The sequence below is a fragment of the Mytilus edulis genome, chromosome 3 (genome assembly GCF_963676685.1).
Source record: "Mytilus edulis chromosome 3, xbMytEdul2.2, whole genome shotgun sequence".
NCBI classification, from domain to species: domain Eukaryota; kingdom Metazoa; phylum Mollusca; class Bivalvia; order Mytilida; family Mytilidae; genus Mytilus; species Mytilus edulis.
The window spans coordinates 69965242-69988218 of NC_092346.1; the positions used below are offsets into that span (position 1 = coordinate 69965242).

The following is a 22977-nucleotide window of genomic DNA, read 5'->3' on the forward strand; positions in this document are numbered from 1 at the left end:
TTGGTATTATGTACTTTAAATTAAAATTTTGATTCAAATAATTTTGTTTGAGGCTAAACTCCTAGTCACAGGAAGTGAAAAAAAAATCGCGGGAAAGACAATTTTGTCAACAAAACATTTCAACACTTAAAAATGCCTTTCATTTCAGAAGAAGAATTAGAAGATGAATTTAGTGTATTCGGTGTAGAATTCAGTAGTCCTCAAATTGTTGAAAAATGTAAATGTTTTAAATGATAGAAACTACGTATTGCCAGTTTTAAGCCACTTCCACTAACATTTGGCTATCAAAAAAATTTAGACACTTCGGTACCCAAAAATTAGGCATCGAAAAAAGTTAAGAGACACGAGAAAAACAGTTCGGAATTAAGTCAAATAGGCACACCATTAAGATTTTTAAATTTAACTATGTAAATAAATTGGAATGTGTAAAGCCCTGTTTACATGTTCGCCCTGTCCTTGGTCTGTTCGTCCTGAGTTCTTTCGCCCGTATAGTACGTGTTCATTCTCTTTACTTTTATCAAGGACGTTTTATAATACGTCTTTGCATTTATTCTCAGATCCGGACATCCTGGCATTTACATTTGTCAGGAGGTGATGAAATCCGGAATCCTCTAGATTTTTCATCTATTTGAAGGGGATAACTGATCATTTAAATTGCCGATTATTTTTTAACCAGAGGTTATAGTATGTTAAAAATCAAAATGGAGATAGTATATAGTGTCTTTAACAGTATTAAAAGAGTAAAATTACTATATTCAACTGGTTATGATATATATCAATTAAATTAATTTGCAATAAGTCTATGGAAAATCTAGAGGAATCTTATCCGCATCACCTATCAACATTGTTTACATAACAAAAATGCTAATCATTGATTGGTCAGTTACATGTTGTGATGTCACTGCAGATCTGAGAATTAAAAATTATTGATATTAAGGGGAGGCCTATCATTAAAAAACTCTAAAACACGATTTAGTGAAAATCATCTGTTCCTTATTTAGTTTCCAAGGTAAAGCAATCGTGTTCAGCCACTCAAATTCTGTATTTCGCATGATCAATTAATAAGCCAATCAAAAACGTTGTCTCTGAAGATTATTCTAACATGCTAGATTTTGAACTTGTGTTGTTATCATCTAGTTATTAAATCGTGAATATGGCATGTGAATTTTCATCTGCAAGCAGGTTCTTACACAGCTTCAGAATAAAAGCATGGCTGAGTGACAAAATTCAATGATGCAGTACTACATAAAGATAATACACAGTATTTTTATGCCCCACCTACGATAGTAGAGGGGCATTATGTTTTCTGGTCTGTGCCTCTGTGCGTCCGTCCGTTTGCTTCAGGTTAAAGTTTTTGGTCAAGGTAGTTTTTGAAGAAGTTGAAGTTCAATCAACTTGAAACTTAGTACACATCTTCCCCATGATATGATCTTTCTAATTTTAATGCCAAATTATAGTTTTGACCCCAATTTCATGGTCCACTGAACATAGAAAATGATAGTGCGAAGTTCAGGTTAAAGTTTTTGGTCAAGGTAGTTTTTGAAGAAGTTGAAATCCAATCAACTTGAAACTTAGTACACATCTTCCCCATGATATGATCTTTCTAATCTTAATGCCAAATTATAGTTTTGACCCCAATTTCATGGTCCACTGAACATAGAAAATGATAGTGCGAAGTTCAGGTTAAAGTTTTTGGTCAAGGTAGTTTTTGATGAAGTTAAAGTTACATCAACTTGAAACTTAGTACACATGTTCCCTATGATATGATCTTTCTAATTATAATTCCAAATTGTTATTTTGACCCCAATTTCACGGTCCACTGAACATAGAAAATGATAATGCGAGTGGGGCATCCGTGTACTATGGACACATTCTTGTTTTTCACTAATTTATCATGTTTATTGACATAATACTTGTTGTAACATATTTTTATTTTTGTATTCAATTAAATCATTTAAAGGACAACATACTATTCTTTTTTCACAAAGACCAACAGACAGGTTGGGACTTCCCCCCCCCTCCCCCCATATTATGAGTGGTGTCCCTTAAATGAGGGACCTAAAACAAGGGGTCATTTCACTGTTGAAAAAAAAGAAAGAAAATTTTTAACTCAAAAGTGGGAAAATTCATTATATTTGGAACAATTTTCTAAATGAGGGGTCAAACTAATAAAGAAGATATAAGTTTAGAAACATCACAAAATTCTTTTGACATGAATACTTGATAGATGCATAGTTCTTCATCAAATAATATGAATATAAAGGTGCTAATTTTTTACAGTGGGTTGTATTGTTCTTCCAATGAGGGTTACCCCTCATTTGGAGTGTTGTTCCCAATCTGTCAAAGGTCCATCTTTGTGCATAATTCAAAATTGGAAATTTCAACAAGCATCTAATATTCATGCACAAGAAAATAAACCCTGGTCTGCTAAATACATGTTCATCTTTTCTACCGATTTAATAACTAGAATCCTGCAAACAGGGCATGGGCATTATGTTTTCTGGTCTGTCCATCTGTCCTGCTTCAGGTTAAAATTTATGGTCGAGGTAGTTTTTGATGAAGTCCAAATCCAATCAACTTGAAACTTAGTACACATGTGTTTCTTATCATATGATCTATCTAATTTTACTGCCAAATTAAAGACTTACATGTACCTAATTTTCACAGTCCACTGAACATAGAAAATGATTGTACGGATGTGAAATCCATGTACTTATGACACATTCTTGTTTGAAGAAAAAAAATTATGTCATAACGATAATGGAACAAAGCAGGCTGGATTAGTGGGGCTGCTTTTATGGTAATTCAAGTTTCCTTTTATTCACCTTCTTCCACCTCAGAGCTATCAGTTCTTTGATTCTTCTTTTACATGTGCCATTCTGATTTATTATAATTCAAACTTTCGGTTTAAACATACACTAAGTTTCTTACTTTTTTGTGTGTGATTTAGACTTATTTTCACAACTGTGATGTGTACTTAAATCATTTACAAGTTATTTACAAGCAGTTACAGCTTGTTTGATGATGGAAAACAGGTTTTATGGAAAACAGGTTTTTCCAACAAAATACATCAAACAACCACACATGTTTTGAAAGTACTGGAATTACAAACATTTTTTTACCTGACATAAAGTCCCTTAATTCTGATAATGAATAAATTTCCACAGATATCAGAATAGACAACTTTCGAGTTCCATGCATTTCCGTCAAAAACTCTGGTTTTAGTGAACATCATTCATGCATTTAGGGGCATCCTCACTTCAATTTCTATGTTGAGCGAGTGGTTGGAAAATAACATGTACAAAAAATGTATAATACTATATTGCATGTTTTATTCGGCAAACTTAATTCTCATTTCATGATTTGACAATCAGTTCTGCTGTCATTAGGGAATTGTGATTAAGTACTTACAAAACAAACATTATTTCTAGTTTATCCTGCAGAATGATGATCACTATGACGCTTGATGAATGTTGGTAGTGCAGGGATACAGGCCACCCCTCTATCTGGTAAATTAGGTCACAAAGGCGTGTCTAATTGACAAGTTTTTTTCCGGTGACAGATGAACTCAAAAGTGGTCTATTGTCACAAGTTGAAATGAGCTTTCAAAAGGTTTATCAAGATTTCATTGTATGCATAAAAAAAGCATGCCACTAGCAATAAACAAAATATAAATCAAAATTAAATTAAGTATTTTTAACTTTCCCAGTTTTCCCCCTGATATTGCTATTTATAGGGATGCTTTTAAATTAAAAAAAACATGTTCAAGTTTATATATTCACGAAGATTTATATTTGCGATAGTTTTTGACTTGCGAAAGTACTGAAAATAAATCACTTGCAATAATTAGTAAGTTTACAGTATTCAAAAGTACAATGTACTTTGTTAATTATTTAACATACAACTGTTCGTTATTTATATATGTTTTGAATTGAATTGATGTCTTATTTCAGTACAAGAATTGTGTGTACAGTACAATTTGGGTGCAGAAAAGATAGTTACAGAATGGGTAGCATTTGCCAGCACACACAAAGGTGTACAAATGACATTAGATTCTCTAGACCAATTAGACAGAGAAGTGAGTCATTTTATACATAGAAATTGTAAATTGTAAAAAGAACATCACAAATGTTGACTTTGCTTAAAAATAAGATAGTTCATGCATTGTATATATATATGATAAGGATATCCAATAATCTGTTCTAGATTTACTAGTCCACTACCAATAAAGTCGAAGTGGACTTAAGGTTTGCATTTTGTCTGTCTGTCCATCAGTCAGTCCGGCAAATCATTTTTTCAGACTTTTTTTCTTCATGCTTGAAGATATTGATATGATATTTGGTGTATTGAGTTATCATGACAAGTTACAGGTCAAGTTCGATTTTCAGGATTTTAGCTTTTCTCCTTGTTCAGTTAGTCTTTTCCCTAGAATAAATTTTTTGATGAAATATTTATTAATTACTAGATTTCTGTTTAAAGGGAAATAACTCATTTTATAACTTTTCCTAGAATTAAATTTTTAATGAAATACTTTTAAATTATTAGATTTCTGTTCAAAGGGAAATAACTCAAAATTTTGGAAAGACATTGTTTTAAGATAATGAAATATTGGATTTTTTCCTTTTCTTTAGTAAATTGTGTGAAGAATTTGGTGCTACATGTAGGTTAGTTTGTTATTTTATGTAGTTTACACCACGACAAGTTATAGATCAAGTTAGAATTTCGTTCCATTACAATGAATTTTAACTGGAAGTGGACTATGTATTGCCAAGCAATAGGTCCGAGTACACAGTTATTTTCGATTTTCGTTGTCCACGAATATAGTCCCTACTGTGGACAGTGTGTTACTTGTCAATTTTTTTTATACCCCTTCCAAATTTATTTATTTATGTTTTATGCCTCAAGTAGCAAGAAGGGGGATAAAATTACACTGTAAAGAAATTTTATTCATGAATTATAATGTAAAGTAGTGATTTGGTCCAGTTGAAAAAGGTCAATAATTAACATTTTGGAAGCTGTCAAAAGATTTCAAGCCCCCCTTCACATAAAATTGTCCATATTTTGAGTTAGAGCTGATGAAGTTTTCTATAATTTTGATATAATTTGTCCCAAAAGTAGTACAACACACTGTAAAAATATTATGGAGAAAGCGCAGGTGGGATTTTTTTTATTTCCATTTATTGTCTAAAGGAAGTGCACTACGAAATAACTGTGTACTCGGACCAATACTCACAGAATGCTTGTTTCACTAAAAATTCAATCAAGTTCACCAATGACATTTTTTTTCTAATTTCTGAAAGAAAATGAAAAAAAAAGCACAAAAGTTGCTCATAAATTTGTGAATGAAGGATGGAAGTCTTTTTTCAGTAGAATTTTAAGTTTTCAACATATATCTTTTTGTGGGGACTGAAAGTTTTTGAAAACTTAATCATTGTTTCAAAGAGAAATTTTCTTGTGAATCTAAAATTGTAGACAGTAGAACTGATTTACTGCAAATAACTTGTGTTAAATATATTTATGAACCAACTAAGTAAATTATTGCCAAAAATGACTGTTTATTATAAACCCTAACTGGGCTTGATACAGACAAACTGGGCATTAATACAGGGCCATTACAGAAAAAAACTGGCCATAACAGAAAAACAGTGTTAATATCAAATATAATAAATTTAACATGGCCACCGATTTTCAAAAATAGGGATCACTGTTCATCCTGTTTTTCAACACATAACTTTTGTCAACTTAATATCTTGGATATTTGGTATATAAAAAGCTTTATGATGGTGAAGTACACATTATTTTTTTCAAACTAAATTGTCATTAAAAGAGTAGAGAGTACATCAAGTTCGTAACAACACATACACTTTTGTTCAGTTGGTTAATAAATGTATTAAGAAATGGGTGTTTTTATAATGGCCCTGTTATATATCCTCAGTCAGTAAAAATGTCCTCGGATGTCTGTAATGGCCCTTGGCGTTGCCTCGAGCCATTACAGACTTCCTCAACCATTATTACAGACCTTGGACATATAACAGGGCCATTATAAAAAAACACCCATTCATTATTACTATAATATTGAACTCTTTTATTTGTTTCAGAGACTTACCAAGAAAGGATCAAAGACACCTAAGACTCCAGCTAGAACAAATACAATTAAACAAGAATACTATGATATTAACACTATACAAGGAGGGTATCCTTATCATAAATGACAACAGACACACTTAAAGCGACAATTTAACTTTGGTATAAGGCTATAAGCATTTAGGGCATATTTCATTTTAACAGCTTTCTGCTGACTTTGCTGAAAATTTAAACAACACCGAGTTGGATGTAGTTGCAAGTATTGATTTAGATATATACATTGAGAAATGAGAAAAGTACAAAAGAATCAGTAGTAAAACATTAAATCCTAAAACCAAGATGTGCATATGATTTTATTGTTCCTGATCAATGTGTACTATTTAGAAAAAATAAAAAGTGAAAGGGGAGGCAGTCCTTTTCAATCAACATAAAAAAAAAAAAATAGACACATTTATACTATGGTATCCAGCTGAATTTGCTCTGAATAAAGAATTTGTAATTTGTACCCACAATGTCCAAGCAAATTCATATCCTACAAATAATTATAAACTATATATTATTTTTAAATGTTTATGTATACTGATATTGTATTATGTAAATGACCTTGACAAAAGATCAGTATGGACGAGAATGAAGCAGAGAACCTTTACAATGCATATTCTACAACTCCATCATCAAAGGTAATTGAAATACGGAAAAATGTATGATATTGAATTATGGTTAAAATAAAACCTATATAACATTAAATATAATCTAACTAATTTAGTAAAATCTTATTGTAACAGGCTATTATTTGAACTTAGAATTATTTTTAATTATGGAATTTGCATAATTTCTTGTGGTGGAAATTTTTACTAAATTCCATGTTTATTCTGTACTCAAATGTTCTGTGCTGCGCACAACACTTTTTATTACAAAGAAGATAGTACATTTTCAATAGAATGTACTGTGCCGTGCACAACACTATCTATACAAAATACATTGTATGGAAAGTGTTATGATCCTCTCAAAACATTATAATACATATTTTTACTAAATAATCATGGAATTTATTAAAAATTTCCAGCACAAGAAATTATGCAAATTCCATAATTAAAAATAATTCCAAGTTCAAATAATAGCCTGTTTTGTATGCTTAGCTTTAAAAAGACATTTTTAAGATCTATTACAAATGGAGATGTTCTAAGTTATTATAGGTTTTTTAAAAGACGAAACAACTTGAGGTTAAATTTTTACTAAGAAAGCCTCAGAAAGTAGAAGTATGAACTCTATAAACTGCATACCCTTTGCTACATCGTTAGGTATATTAGTGTATTTTCTGTCAACAAAATAGTTCTTAATTCACTAGAAGATATTCACTCCCAAAACAGTCGGAAACCAGGTTGAAATAGAACAAAAGAATCGGAACTCTTTGTTAGAGAAGGCGATAAATGTTTACTGTATTGTTTTCAATTTATCTAGCACATAGTTAAGCAGAACAATCAGATATCAAGTCGACGACATGGGTATCTTTCAAGTTGGATGAAGAAAATGCATAACCTCCGATTTTTATGAAAAAATTACCACGGGCGGAAAGCATATCAATCTATTAGTTCGGTAATTTTCGTGTCTGCCCTTCCATTATGTGACTGAAGAAAAAATTCCAAAAAATGGGTAACAATTGTATCGAAAAGAGAAAATCGAGTGCACCTTTTTATGTTGGGGCGTGTTTGAGTTGAGTATTTTGTCTTGATATCGTACAAAATAAGAATATTTCATACATCGTCTCGCTTCAGATTCTATCATTCTTATATATTAAAGCTACAGGTTAACTTTATAACACAAAAAAATCACAGTACTAAAAAGATGAAATATATGGGTCAAGTGAAATACCTATCTAATGAGTCACAAAAACAGAGAAGGTGTGTTCGAATAACTATTTTTTTACTGAAAGTACTTGACGACAGTCTTTCAAGTTGGATGATGAAAATGCATATCTTCGAAAAATTCTAATTTTTTGTGTGTGATTACTAGGGTTTATAGTCTTCATACACTTAAAAAATCTAGTCTGCCCTTCCACGAAATATTTAATTAGAATTTTTTTTTAATGTTTATGAATTTTCGAAAATTCCACCTGACAACCGATCAGACAATAGTTTTAAGTTGAATCAAAGCAGACAAGATTATTAACTGATGCTCATTAGCTAGTTGATACATTTGTCTTTTAAAATACAACTGACATATAAGGATCGTAATGGTGCAATGTGGATAAATTTATTGGTTTCCAAGAGCAATATTGGTAGCGCGTCATCCCTACAATGGCTTCCATTTCTACGATTGTGAAAATGAACTGGCGTTATGGGGAGATAATTTTGACGAAGTAGACTCCTGACTGAAAAGAATATTAATTGGTGATTGTTTTTTGCTCAATGTATCTACATGTTCAAATGATGCAGGTAAATAAACCACTAACTTCATGCACAAACATTGACAGAGTTGTACAATAAGTATTCATCACTTACAAAGTTTTGTTATTTGATTTATATAAAACTATTATTAAAAAATAATAGTGAGGTCTGACATTTCTGGTTAGATTTTAATCAACTTTGTTCCAAGAGAAGCATAATTGTCATTGGTTTATTTTGTTGTTTTTGTTTTGTTCCCATTTTCTGATTGTATTAACACACAAGTATTATTTTTGCTACCTGATTTTTTTAATTGCAGATCATGATCTGATTTTAAACAAAAAGATTTTTTTTTTTAAATATTTTCCTGATAGCAAATAATAACTATATTTATTTATTTTATGTTTTGATGGAAAACGTAGATTTTGTATTTTTTGCAGAAAGGCACTAACCAACAAAAAAGACAGTTGACTCCAGACAATCCTCCTCTGAAAAGATTTACAAATATTTCCAGAAGTCCCATGGTACCATTTTCTCCTGCCAGTTTTTCTCCAGCTGGGTAATTTATGTTTAATATGTACAAAAACACATACAAGAGGTCTTTTCTGGAATCATATAATTAAGGTTCAAAGTGATAATAAGCTACATGTCTACATACTGTTCAATTCTGAACACAACATTTTTCTATAAATAGGAATTAATGTGAGGTATCATGTATTTAATTCAAAGCATGTACTTAATACCCCCCAAAAAAGATGTGGTATGATTGCCAATGAGACAACTCTCCACAAGAGACCATTAACAACTATAGGTCATTGTATGACCTTCAACAATGAGCAAAGCTCATACCTCATAGTCAGCTATATAGGGACCCGAAATGACAATGTAAAACAATTCAAACTAGAAAACTAACGGCCTAATTTATAAAAAAAAAAAAAAAAAATGAACGAAAAACAAATATGTAACAGTTACAAAAACAACAACTTGAAATTGTTTTCAATATTTATGGAAAAAAGTAAAATAACAAAAAAACTGAACTCCAAGGAAAATTAAAACAGAAAGTTCCTAAACAAATTACAAGATCAAAAGCTCAAACACATCACAGGAACGGATAACAACTTTCATATTCCTGACTTGATAAAGGCATTTAGTAAGATAGTGGGACAAAAGGTAGAAATATTTATACATTATAATACTTTAATCAATAAATGAAAGAAAAAAAACTTTTGAATTCATTTGTCTACTTGTCTTTCTCTGTCTATCTTAGTCTGACACTATCAAGGAAAAATTTGTCTAGGACTTATGCTTGGAACCCATTTCAACTAACATGGCAGATGAGTTTGACAGTTTTTCTGCTGAAGGTCATGGCTTTCTCTGGGAAGTCTGGATTCTCTCACCAGTAGAAACTGACTGCCACGGAATAGCAGTTGGTGATGAAAGTGAGGTTGAACACTAATCAATCTTTGTGTCTATTTTAGTGCAACCCCATCAGGGAAGTTTAGTTCTAGGACCAATGCTGGGCAAGTGGTTGCCCATTTCGGTGTAACTGACAACACAAAATGGCAAGGTCATGGACAGACCAGTTCTATACAGTTGTATGACGAGGAATACAAGTTGACTACAAGTTTCAAGTACATGTTCCAGAAATTGGTAGATAAAGCACATGGTATGCACTATTTTTAATTGATTTGTAGAAATTTACTGTTCAGTTTTAGGAAATGATAAGGAAAAAAATAGATAATTAAAATTGAAACAATTACTATCATGTCTTTGTTAAAGCATTTTTAAAGGTCATTACGATGCTTATCTAAATGTATTTCCTGCAATTAAGATTACCATTCTTAATGTTGTTAGAAAATATATTTGTATTCCTGGTTGGTTCTGCGATCTGTTAATACTGGTCAAGTGCCCAATACTATCAAATGTACAGATTTTGTCTTTATAATTTTTCAACAGAAAATGTTTGGAAAATATTCTCAAATGAACAAAAGATATTAGTATACCGATTTTGATTTAGCTCCACAGAAAAATTACTGATTTATTTACATGTACATCAAGTCTGTCCCTACATGAAAATAATCATGCTTATCATTTCATGTTGTTTTCAAAAGTCAGAGAGAAAAGAATGTATATTTTTTTTTTAGGTTTTTACTGTCAATAATAGAGTACTGGCTCTTTATGAAAAGATTAAAATTTATAAGCAGATATACAATATTTACGCTTTATTCCTACTGATTTATGTCATTTCCAACCACAATAATAGATACATATAATTGGAAAACTCACCATCAATGGTCAGTACTGTAAGAAAACCAATTGACAGGAAAAATATTTTACATTTTTTTAATTTTTTTTCAGTTTTGAATGATACTATAGATTACATGGCAGAGAAACTGCAAAGTCATTATCAAATTGAAGAGCTGTCCCATGTGGCTGTGCCTATGCAGGTATGAATGTTGATTTCTAGAAGATTCTATGTGCTTTCTTTATTTGGTAATATGATAAGTCTCATAAGAACTGATGTTTTTATGCCCCACCTACGATAGTAGAGGGGCATTATGTTTTCTGGTCTGTGCGTCCGTTCGCCCGTTCGTCCATCCGTTCGTTCGTCTGTCCTGCTACAGGTTAAAGTTTTTGGACAAGGTAGATTTTGATGAAGTTGAAGTCCAATCGACTTCAAACTAAGTATATATGTTCCCTATGATATTATTTTTTTAATTTTAATGCCAAATTAGAGGGTTTACCCCAATTTCACGATCCACTGAACATAGAAAATGATAGTGCGAGTGGGGCATTCGTGTACTGGGGACACATTCTTGTTTAATAAATAAATAGATAAGCATAAGATTTTTTGTTCCTTGATTGAATTGTATAATGCAGTTACAACAAGAATGTATCTAAACCTATTACCATTCTCATAAAATTCTGTAAATTCAAAAGGATAAGTAGCAAATCATTACCAAATAAGAGGCAAAAGTAACTCAATTATGCAGAATAATGAACTCATGAAGCAGGATTATGCAATAAAGGTTTAGAGATAACTATGCTATAATTTAGTGTTATAACTATATGACTGGAGTTAACAATTTTGAACATATAAATATATATTTGTAGGAACCAGTAACTGTAGCAGGAAGAATATGTTGTGATGCTAATGGCAAGATGAATGCAAAATCTGTGCTTTTGGAAGGTTCTCGAGATACTTCTATGGGAAAGTATATACCAATAGATCTGGCAGAACTCAAACAATTCTCTTTATTTCCTGGACAGGTAATTAAACCCCCAAAAAAATCCATTGAATGAAAATAAATCTCAATTAGCTTGTGTCTAAAAATTCTGAACATTATCCCTTTACTAAAACTGTCATGAACATTATTTAAACACATTTAAAGTGTTGTTGTTATAAGACTCTCTACTCTTTATTAAAACTCTTAGTCTAGTTCAAAATCAAATTTCTTGTACTTTTCAAAACTATGTATTACAACATTTTGTTATGTTTATAACTTGGTCAATTTGTTTCTTGACATATTGTAATTTGAATGCACAATAACATCTTAGTAGGAATGAGGATTCATTGATGAATTACAACACTATGTAAATCTAATTTTGTCATTGGCCTGTTGATTGAATCTGTCTTTCAGAAATATTTTATAGCAAAATCTATTGCTTGAACATTTTACCACAGTGCCTGTAACTGTTACTAGTACAATTCAATGCAACATTAACAACTTGTAATAATTGACTCGTATACTAACTTTATTAATCATGTGGTATTTCTACACAAAAGCATCTTGTTTCTTTCCTATTATCTACTCTCTGATATGAATGTGAATTTCTTAGTGTTATTCTGGTTGTATAAAAAGTTTTTTTTTCTTTATTATATGCATGTTTGATATGTTATTCTTTTTGTTGGAAAATGTATGAATGGAAGAAAAAAAAACTTTGATACAATGTATACAAATTTCTCAATATATGTATTGATGTTTACAGTTGGTGGCTATGGATGGCATCAATAATACAGGGCAGAAGTTGGTGGTCAATAAGATATTTGAGGTAAATATTAATTCATTTTTGTCGAGCCTGCAACTTTTGTTGCAGAAAGCTCGACATAGGGATAGTGATCCGGCGGCGGCTACGGTGGCGGCGTTAGCTAACTTCTTAAAAGGTTTATATTTTAGAAGATGAAAGACCTGGATGCCTCATACTTTGTATATAGATGCCTCATGTTACGAAGTTTCCGTCAGTCACATGTCCAATGTCCTTGACCTCATTTTCATGGTTCAGTGACCACTTGAAAAACAAGTTCAGAATTTTTGTAATGTTGAATTCTCTCTTATTATAAGTAATAGGATAACTATACTGGTATGTGCGTACCTTGCAAGGTCCTCATGCCCGTCAGACAGTTTTCACTTGACCTCGACCTCATTTCATGGATCAGTGAACAAGGTTAAGTTTTGGTGGTCAAGTCCATATCTCAGATACTATAAGCAATAGGGCTAATATATTTGGTGTATGGAAGGACTGTAAGGTGTACATGTCCAACTGGCAGGTGTCATCTGACCTTGACCTCATTTTCATGGTTCAGTGGTTATAGTTAAGTTTTTGTGTTTTGGTCTGTTTTTCTCATACTTTATGCAATAGGTCTACTATATTTGTTGTATGGCATGATTGTAAGGTGTACATGTCTAGTGGGCAGATGTCATCTGACCTTGACCTCATTTTCATGGTTCAGTGGTCAAAGTTAAGTTTTTAAGTTTTGGTCTTTTTATCTAATTTTATATGCCAAAGGTCAACTATATTTGGTGTATGGAAATATATTATGATCTATATGTCAGTCCCACAGGTTTTATTTGACCATTACCTCAATTGTACGGTTCATTGCACAGTGTTAAGTTTTTGTGTTTTGGTCTATTTTTCTTAAACTATAAGTAATAGGTCAACTATATTTGTTGTATGGAAGCTTTGTTAGCTGTACATGTCTACCTGGCATGGTTCATCTGACCTTGACCTCATTTTCATGGTTCATTGGTCTTTGTTTAGCTATCTTGGTTAATGTTAAGTTTATGTGACAGTTGTAATAAAGCTTTATACTTAGGACTATCAACATAATATCAATGATTAGTAAAGAAGGCGAGACATTTCAGTGTGTGCACTCTTGTTTAAAATATTGACTATGTATATATAGTGTACATGTTACTTATGAATTTAACAATAATTCTAATTATATCAGTGGCACCATACGTATATACAAAAATTTAAATCTTGCTTCATTAGTCATATTTAAAAAATGAGTCAACTCTCCTTTAAAGTCACAATTTGTAAAAGTAAACCATTATAATATTGACATATATGGATTTGTCAACTAATTTCAAACATTAGATTTTTCCACAAGTTATTCAATGATTGCTGTATGAAAAGTTGCCTTTTACAAAATCAAGTTTTTAAATCTTGGTAGCCTCAAAATTGATACTGAAAACTTTATAAATTTGAATTGATTTCAATCACTAACAACTAAAATGATAATTTATTCAAAAAAAAAAAAAAAACTTATTTGTTTTCTGTTCAGGGTGTTGCACAAAGTCTTCCAGAAATCAAAGTCAAAACTGAACCAGGTATGATTTTTTTCTTCAAAGGAACAACTGGAAGTGATTGTTAAGTCATGCCAATTCAGCTTTAGGAGAGAAATTTGTTAATTAATTGTTGCCTTGAAGCATATTTCATTGAAACTTGGTATCGTCTGGATTGATTTTGAAAGAATGACTTAAAATATTGAAAGAAAATAACTTCATAGTTTCAGTTCTTTAATTTTAGTTTGCCTCAACCAGATGTTATGAAAATTAGACACAATGCTTATTACCACAAAACTCAGACTAAGTTTGAATTTGGGTGGCGTCACTTGTACTGTTCTGGAGTGATGCCCCTTTATATATATGGAAAAATTGATGAATTTGTTCTGGAACTTCAATTTGCCTCAACCAAATGTTATGAAACTTGTACATAATTGCTAAGTACCACAAAATTCAGATCAAGTTTGAATTTTGGTGGCATCACTGATACAGTTCTCTTTATGTCCCTTTATAATGTTCTCCATTAATTTATAAGTTTATCAATGACTAAAATATCTATGTAATTACTAAAATTGTGTAGCTGTTTTGTTATATATAATCGAGAAATATTTACTAGAAAGATGCATCTGATTATTTGTGTCTTTTTTAGGATCAGACAAACTCAGTGTACTGATTGCAGCAGGACCATTCTCCACATCAGACAATTTATCATACGAACCATTAAATGAACTTACCAAGAACATATCTAAAGATAAACCAGATGTCTGTATTCTGGTAAGAACTTTCAATATCAAACACATTATCTTACAGAAAACATGTAAATATATTCACTAGTTTCCTTGGATATTATTTTAGGACTTTTCAAAGCTTTATATAAATGAATTCTCTTACCAAGTTCTTAAAAAGGGATACAAACACATGATGTTTTAGTCACATTAGGTATGATATATTACAAATTGTACATGAGCCTTTTGATCAATAACAATGACTTAATTAAAATGGTTGCTTTAAAACTTGTGTGCTTCCAATTAGAAAATGTTTTAGTGTATAAATTAGAAGACATATTTTTATATTGCTGAGAAGATTCTGTGTGATTATCTATGAATACTAAAAAACCATAAATTACTGAAATTTCCAGTCAACAATAATAAAATCTTATATTTGATACTGATTTAATAAATTTCAGCTGGGTCCATTTGTTGACATGAAGAATGAAGTTATAGAAGTAAGTCATGTTTCTTACAAGTAACATTTGACAGAAATAAGGGTAGTAGAGAAGGTTAACATGTAACAGAAGCAAGGGTTCAAATACCTCTGATAGAAGAACAAAAATTTGCAACATTGTTTAATATGCTGAATTTGAGGCAAATTATATAAATTTTACTTTTACCTCTGTTAGTCAACTGTTATATACTAATTTTGACATCAATTTTCATGTGCACAAAACTGGAATATTATGCACTCTTTGCGCAGCTGCTCATTTTGTAGTAATGAAGGCAATTTGATATCAACCTAATTGCCTTAGAGAAAAGTTTTTAAACACCAAACTTAAGTCTGTTAGAATAATATATCAAATTTTGATAATTATGAACACTGTTAATAAAAGTTTATATATTTATTTCTTTAAACATTTTCATTTTTTCATGATACAATTATTTTCAGAAAGGAAATTGTAAAATGAGTTACGACACGATTTTTAATGAGCAGTTAAAATTCATTGGAACTATAACAAAAAGGTAAGCTAATGGTTAAAATTTGTATCATTTTGTTACTTCATGAGTAAATGATAAAATGGAAAATCAGAATATTGAAAATGCATATAATTAAATACAACTAAAAGAACTTCAATAAAACAAATGATTTTCTTAAATGATCATCACTAATATAACAGCACATGTAAACACTTACAACTAAGGTGTGTACCATATAAACACCCATTCCAACCAGAATGATAACAGGTGCTTTTAAAGGATATTTGTAATGTGTATAGCCTACATTCACTCAACACTCAACAAAATTAATTTGCATTAAGTGGAATATGTTGAAAGAGCAAAACACTTTAGCCAGATTTGTCTCTTTAAAGTGCAAAACATGAAATGATTTTTAAATGATAAATGGACTGTCCTTTTAATTTTGTATTGAGACTATAAAGATTTAATATTAACATGCTGCTATTAACATGATTAAGTGTTGTATGCTTTTCAGTGTTGGTTGCCAAGTGATAGTTGTGCCATCCTACAGAGATGTACATCATGATTATGTGTATCCTCAGCCTCCATTTGATGTCAAGATGCCAGATTTTAAGGTAAATTAAATCAACAGAGAAAAAAGGATGTGGTATGATTGAGACAAATCTTCAGAAGAGACCAAATGATATAGAAATAACGACTTGAGGTCTTCAACAATGATCAAAGCCCATACCGCATAGTCAGCTATAGAAGACCGTAAAATTAAGAAATAATTCATGGGGGCTTGAATATATCTTGATTTTCCATGGGTTGTCCTTTATGCCGATATTTTACCCCTCGCTATCGCTCAGGGTAAAATATTTGTCATAAAGGGCCAACCCGTGGTAAAATAACGATATATTTAAGCCCCCATGAATTATTTCGATTCTAATAGGACAAATACAGCAATTCTTTTTGATCGAAGCCCTCTAGGTGACAAATATTTGCCTCCACCTAGAGGGCTTCGATCAAAGATGGAGACAAATATTTGCCGTTCCCATAAATAAACGCACTATTAAATTGGCGCAAAAGAACGGAACAAACTGAATTAGTGACATGCTTAAACTATTTTAACAATAATGTATTTAGAAAGTTTTGTATGAATCTAAATGGTAATTTGCATATATGTATAAAAAATTTTTAGCATCGTTTGTTTACGTTTCCTTGTTGTGATGATTTTCGGTTTCACGAGCGTGTATTTTCCCGTAAAATGCTTATATTCTTACGTCATCCTTCTATGACGTCGGGTACCTCATTCATAAAAAAGCATATGAAATGGGAGTACGATCGGAACAGCCCTGGCAATATATTCATATTTTACCACGGGTGTGTACTCAAAGTGTTTGAAGGACGTCATGTTAGAATGACAAATATAAAACAATTCAAAAGAGGAAACTAACGACCTAATATATGTAAAAAATAATGAAATGAAAAACAAATATGTAACTTCAGCAACAAACAACAACCAAGTTGAGTAATGCTTCCATCAGAGAATTTTTTTTTTTTTTTAATAGTATCTATGTAACACATGTCAGAACAATTTTTACTATTAATCATGACTGACAGCACAAGAAGAATACTTGCATAAATTGTAAATCATATTTCTGAAGAAGATTAATTAGGCATTTATCAGCAATAATTCTCATTTTATGAATTCCTTCATGACTTTTATAACATGACCTATCTGTTATGTAAGATATAGCAAAGATTACCCATTTTGAGCTGGTACTCCACAAGCCTGTCTTGTCTAAACCTGATCAAATAAAAGCAAAATAACTTGACCATGTGTTGACATCATCTAGCTCCTAACCTTTAGAGTTTCTCTTTTCAGCACATGCATATGATGTCTGACCCCTGTACAGTATCCATTAACAATATTGTATTTGGTATAACATCAACAGATATATTGATGCATCTTGGAGCAGAGGAAATATCTTGGTAAAGTAAAAAAACAGCAGAAAGTCTTTATATTGTAACTTTTGTAAACTTTTTATTATGCCCCACCTACGATAGTAGAGGGGCATTATGTTTTCTGGTCTGTGCGTCCGTTCGTCCGTCTGTTCTGCTTCAGGTTAAAGTTTTTGGTCAAGGTAGTTTTTGATGAAGTTGAAGTCCAATCGACTTCAAACTTAGTATACATGTTCCCTATGATGTGATCTTTTTAATTTTAATGCCAAATTAGAGGGTTTACCCCAATTTCACGGTCCACTGAACATAGAAAATGATAGTGTGAGTGGGGCATTCGTGTACTGGGGACACATTCTTGTTTGTACATATTTTCAATGGTAGAAAATAAATGACTGGTAACTGGGAATGGTCGTTTAAATTGTAGACATGAAGCACATGTATACCATTATCTATCTCATATTATACAATTGTTTAAAATTTTCAATTCAATGATCTGTTACGGGTTCTAAATAAAAAAAAGTATCTTTTTTGAAAGAAATGGGTGTCAATTTTAAATGTTATGCTTTTTGCATTATTAAGTCAGAAACAAGAAATTGACAAACTGTCATCTATTTTTTTTTTTTTTTTTTTAGGAATCCTCCAACATCTACAGATCGACTTGGAAGACTTGCCCAACATTTAATCACACAACATAGGTAATATACAATGCAGTCAGTTGATATCATATACAATAAATAATTGGCATTCAACAATACTTGCAAGTTGTAGCCTTTTTTCTTTTATAGTTGCATACAGCTTACAGTGGTATTCCTTTTAGGCGGATATCAGTCTTAAAAGTTTGAAAAATATCTTCAAACCAAGATGGTTAAGTCAGTACCTATATCACTGTGCTTAAACAGCTGTGGGTAACTTAAGTTACCCACAGCCCAAGATGGCGGACTCTAAACTCGTTGATATTTAATTCATACAAAATGAACCTTTTGCGACGTTTTTCATGCAGAATGCATATATTTATAGGATTATTGAATAAAGAAATGACTAACAATTACCATAAATTTGTTAATATAGAGTTCACTAAAGCGCAAGGTCAACTTTAAAAAATGCATAAGATGTCCGTAACTTTTTGATCGAAACTAAGCAGACTGTCCGTAACTTTATTTTTAGATGTGGGTAACTTTTGATTTAAAATTTTAAGAATTATAATTTCAACAATTAGAAGACAATTAACATCATATTTGTAACCTTCGCGGCCGTTTATACTACTCATTCACCACCAAATGTGATTTTATTAACGCATCATACTTACACCACAGAAGTTTTATGTGGGGTTTGTGGTACTCCATCCTGGTTATGGTTTGAACTTTTATTTACTGATGTGCGTCTTATCGACGTTTTTCGCTTGTCAGACCAAGGCTTTTCCATACTCTTTAATGTTTTGAGTTTAATAACATGTTTGCGGTTTACTCCACCTCTGTTTCTTTCTATGTGTATTTTGATGAATACTCTTTGACGCGGCTCGGTATTTATACATCCCACCAGTTAGTTATAGTGTTATGATTTTTTGAATATGTTTCCTAGTATGTTTTTTTTTCTCTCTTTGTATGTTATCAGGGGTTGTTAGACTATTAAATTACCCTGTTGTCCAACGTAGTTATTTATATTTTTATATACTATGTTGAATTGTTACACTATGTTGACTGCTCTTTTCCTTTTATTGTCGCTGACTTTTACCTATTGTGTCTTTTAGTTTTATTCAGTTTAATGAGATTTTTAACTTGCATACAAATGAAATATGCAGCTAGCTGTAAAACTAGGTTTATTCATTTATACAAAATGTCTTTTTTTTTTAAAGTTTTCCCATTTACTGTAAATCTTGGCCAGGGTGCCGCAATATCACCGTGCGCAACGTCCCAGTGTGTCCAGATTGACACCCCTTTCATTTTACTGTCAATGCTGATGGGATTTGTTTTTGTGGGGATGAGAGAAAACTGTTTTGGGGTTTTTTAAAAAGATGGAAAAAGTTTGTGCACTTAAGTCTTGTATAGTCTATCCACTGCATGCCTGGGCAATTTGGGTTCCCCTCCAAAATCCCGGATTCACACTACCCTTGTCGTTGCTGGCAGAAAATCAGTAAGTGTATACATGCTACATGTATGTGTAAAAAATACTTGTGTAGTCTACTTGTTCAAAAATAAAAACGAACAATGATGTTTCAACAGTTTATCTGCTATGATCGGAAACAACCCTCCGAACTAGGCGATTCCGGTACCCCGATGTTATACAAAATGAGACCCGAGTTTTGCGGATTTATCGTGATTTTTTTCATATTTTTCCCAATTTTGTCTTCCATCGATACAATGAATTATATCATACTAGACATCTACTTCGTTTTGTGAATATGTATTCGATGCAATCTCTATCATCAGTTTAAACATTAAATCCGCGTATGTCGATTCTTTGAAAGGTACGGACATCTCTATTGGTATGATGAAAAAAGTTACGGACAAGTTGTTTTGAAGTTACGAACAGCCTAAGTGTTTTTTAAAATCGTTCTGTGATCGTTTATTTTGTAGAATTTAATCACCTTTCCAGTTAAGGGGTTTCCCTAAACGATTAATACAACTTTTAAATTCAGTTGTTTAATTGATGCATTCGTGGTATTGTTATTCTATAGAAGAAAAGTATCTAACCGACGCAAGGCGGCTCCATCTTGGGCTGTGGGTAACTTAAGTTACCCACAGCCGTTTAAGCACAGTGTATATGATCCTGCATGATATTTCACCAATATTTGGTATGTCAACTGCTTATGAAGAGTTCATGTCTTGGAAATTTGACATGGCTTTGACCTTATTTTGACCAATTGTCAGGTCACATTTCAGCATTGGGTCTGTTCTTCAGCAGCTGTAAATTAAACAGTATACATTCTATTTGTGAGAGGTATATGTACGTCTGAGATGTGCTACACAGCTATGACCTCTATTTCACATTCTCAGATGGCTACATGTAATTCGTTTAGTAATTGAAAGTAATTTTAGAACTACAGCAGATGAGACATCTTTATGTGTAAAGTATCTTTGGTTTTTAGTGGAAGAAGACGTCAAGTCTTCTGAAGACTTAAGGGGCTGACCATTGGCATTGAGTCTCCATATGCCGCATTCATTTCGTGTATTACAATTTCATAACAACTTAAGATTCCTGACACCGATTTTTACACATGATTAGGCATCTGAATCATTTAATTTGTAAATTATGATCGTAAAACAATCACTATCGTAAATATGACCCTTTTATTTATGTAAATTATTAGATTTCATCTCATCCACATGAACGTTATTTGTTTATTTGTAACAGGATGTTTTAACTGTAGATATTTGTATTACACATGCGTGAATTTGGTATCGGGACAACTCGCCCTGTTTACAAGTTCGCCCTTGAAGTTACGAATTTGCAATCCTGCAGACAAGAAGATTTTGTTTTTATATAAATAAAAAGGATATATAAAGTGTTGTCTTTATTCATGGTTTTCCTTTGTCATGTGAATTAGATGCCCTTCTTATGATGTTTTGACCATTCAGTACTTAATAGATGCATAGTTCTTGGGGAAAAGTTTCATCAAATAATATGAATATAAATGACTTTTTTTGTGCTCATTTTTTACAGTGGGTTGTAATGATCTTCCAGTTAGGTTACCCTCATTTGGAGTGTTGTTCCCAACCTGTTAAAGGTCCATCTTTGTGCATAATTCAAAATTGGAAATTTCAACAAGCATCTAATATTCTTAATCTGGAAAATAAACCCTGGACTGCTAGCTTCATGTATATTATTTCTACCGATTTAATATATAACTAGAATCATGCAAACAGACTTAAGGAAAAGGCATGTAAGTTCATCATACAAATATGACACTTTTTCTAGACAATCCAGATCTTGCAAAATACGTCGCTAAAAATTGTAACCTTTAAAATTGTTGTTGTGTAGTAAAAACCCATATGGGAACTTTCAAAAGTTGGCGGGTATGTAACAAGTCTTACTATTTTTATGCTCCATTTATGGGCAATATGTTTTCTAGTCTGTCCGTCCGTCCTGCTTCTGGTTATAAAGTTTATGGTCGAGGTAGTTTTTGATGAAGCTGAAATCCAATCAACTTGAAACTTAGTACACATGTGTTCCTCTTGATATGATCTTCTTAATTTTACTGCGAAATTAAAGATTTTACCTAATTTTCATAGTCAACTGAACATAGAAAATGATTGTACGGATGGGAAATCCATGTACTTATGACCTTTTCTTGTTTGAAGAAAAAAGTACATTTTAACGATAATGGAACAAAGCAGCCTGGGTAAGTGGGGCTGCTTTTATGGTAATTCAAGTTACCTTTTATTCACCTTCTTCCACCTCAGAGCTATCAGCTCTTTGATTCTTTTTCCTGACCTATTAAAACGATATTAATTGACATGTTTATTATTTCAGCTATTACCCATTATATCCTCCCTCAGATGAGGTGAACATTGATTATGAAGCTTTAGATACTTATGGAACACTGCCGGTTACTCCTCATGTACTTATTCTACCATCTGATCTTAAACAGTTTATCAAGGTAAATTTAATTGATACACCTTTGTCCTCCCCAGACGAGCTCAACATTGATTATGAAGATTTAGATACTTTTAGTGAAAGAGAAATCTTCCACTTTGGACTTTCACTCCCACAATTAGCATACATATTTGTAATGATGCAGCATAGATCCTCATAGATCAATATAAGAAATCACATCTCACCTTCTTAGAAGTGCATGGTTAATCCAAACAAAACCAGGCATAAACAATGTATTTGAGTTCTTTAGAAGAATATATAACTCAGTCAGATTAAACATTTTACCTGTGAAGGAAATTTTAAACTTTTAATTTGGCTATTTTTACATTTTCCCCCATAAACTTAAATGCACAACAGGTTTACATTTACTTGGAGTGTGCAGATAATTTTGGAATACTTAAAATAAATCTGCATTTTGTAATTATATGGTATGGCAGTATGCTACATAGATTACCATTGAATCAAGTTGGAGATTGTATTCAGAACCTTAACAGTGTATTTCTTTTTCTTTTCAGGAATTACATGGTAGTTTCTGTATAAACCCTGGAAGAGTAGCTAAAGGACAGATAGGTGGTTCATATGCAAGGATGATGATTAATGTGAATGATGTGAAAACTCAGTCCTCAGTTGTGCAACACACTGCTGCTCAAGTGTTACGTGTTTGATAAAACAATATGTGTATGCTTAATATATTATTAAAACATTTGTATTTAG

General features: G+C 31.8%; 1 protein-coding gene across 1 annotated transcript; it reads left to right on the plus strand.

Moving 5' to 3' along the window:
- Window positions 1-70: 70 nt before the first annotated feature.
- On the plus strand, window positions 71-22977 carry LOC139517280 (DNA polymerase alpha subunit B-like). Its single transcript, XM_071308180.1, has 18 exons — window positions 71-217; window positions 3954-4078; window positions 6099-6193; window positions 6704-6764; window positions 8909-9027; window positions 9947-10134; window positions 10827-10915; window positions 11583-11738; window positions 12459-12521; window positions 14035-14080; window positions 14685-14809; window positions 15222-15260; window positions 15698-15771; window positions 16241-16340; window positions 17594-17700; window positions 18303-18365; window positions 22141-22267; window positions 22779-22977. Exons 1-18 carry the CDS (start codon window positions 133-135, stop codon window positions 22926-22928), a joined length of 1812 nt encoding a protein of 603 aa, XP_071164281.1. The 5' UTR covers window positions 71-132; the 3' UTR covers window positions 22929-22977.

Bases quoted from the DNA above. Each gene is read 5' to 3' on its own strand.
- LOC139517280 (XM_071308180.1), top strand. From the start codon at position 133: ATGCCTTTCATTTCAGAAGAAGAATTAGAAGATGAATTTAGTGTATTC. The intron at 10,135-10,826 runs GTATGCACTATT...ATTTTTTTTCAG, and splicing joins ATTGGTAGATAAAGCACATG to TTTTGAATGATACTATAGAT. The intron at 10,916-11,582 runs GTATGAATGTTG...ATATATTTGTAG, and splicing joins ATGTGGCTGTGCCTATGCAG to GAACCAGTAACTGTAGCAGG.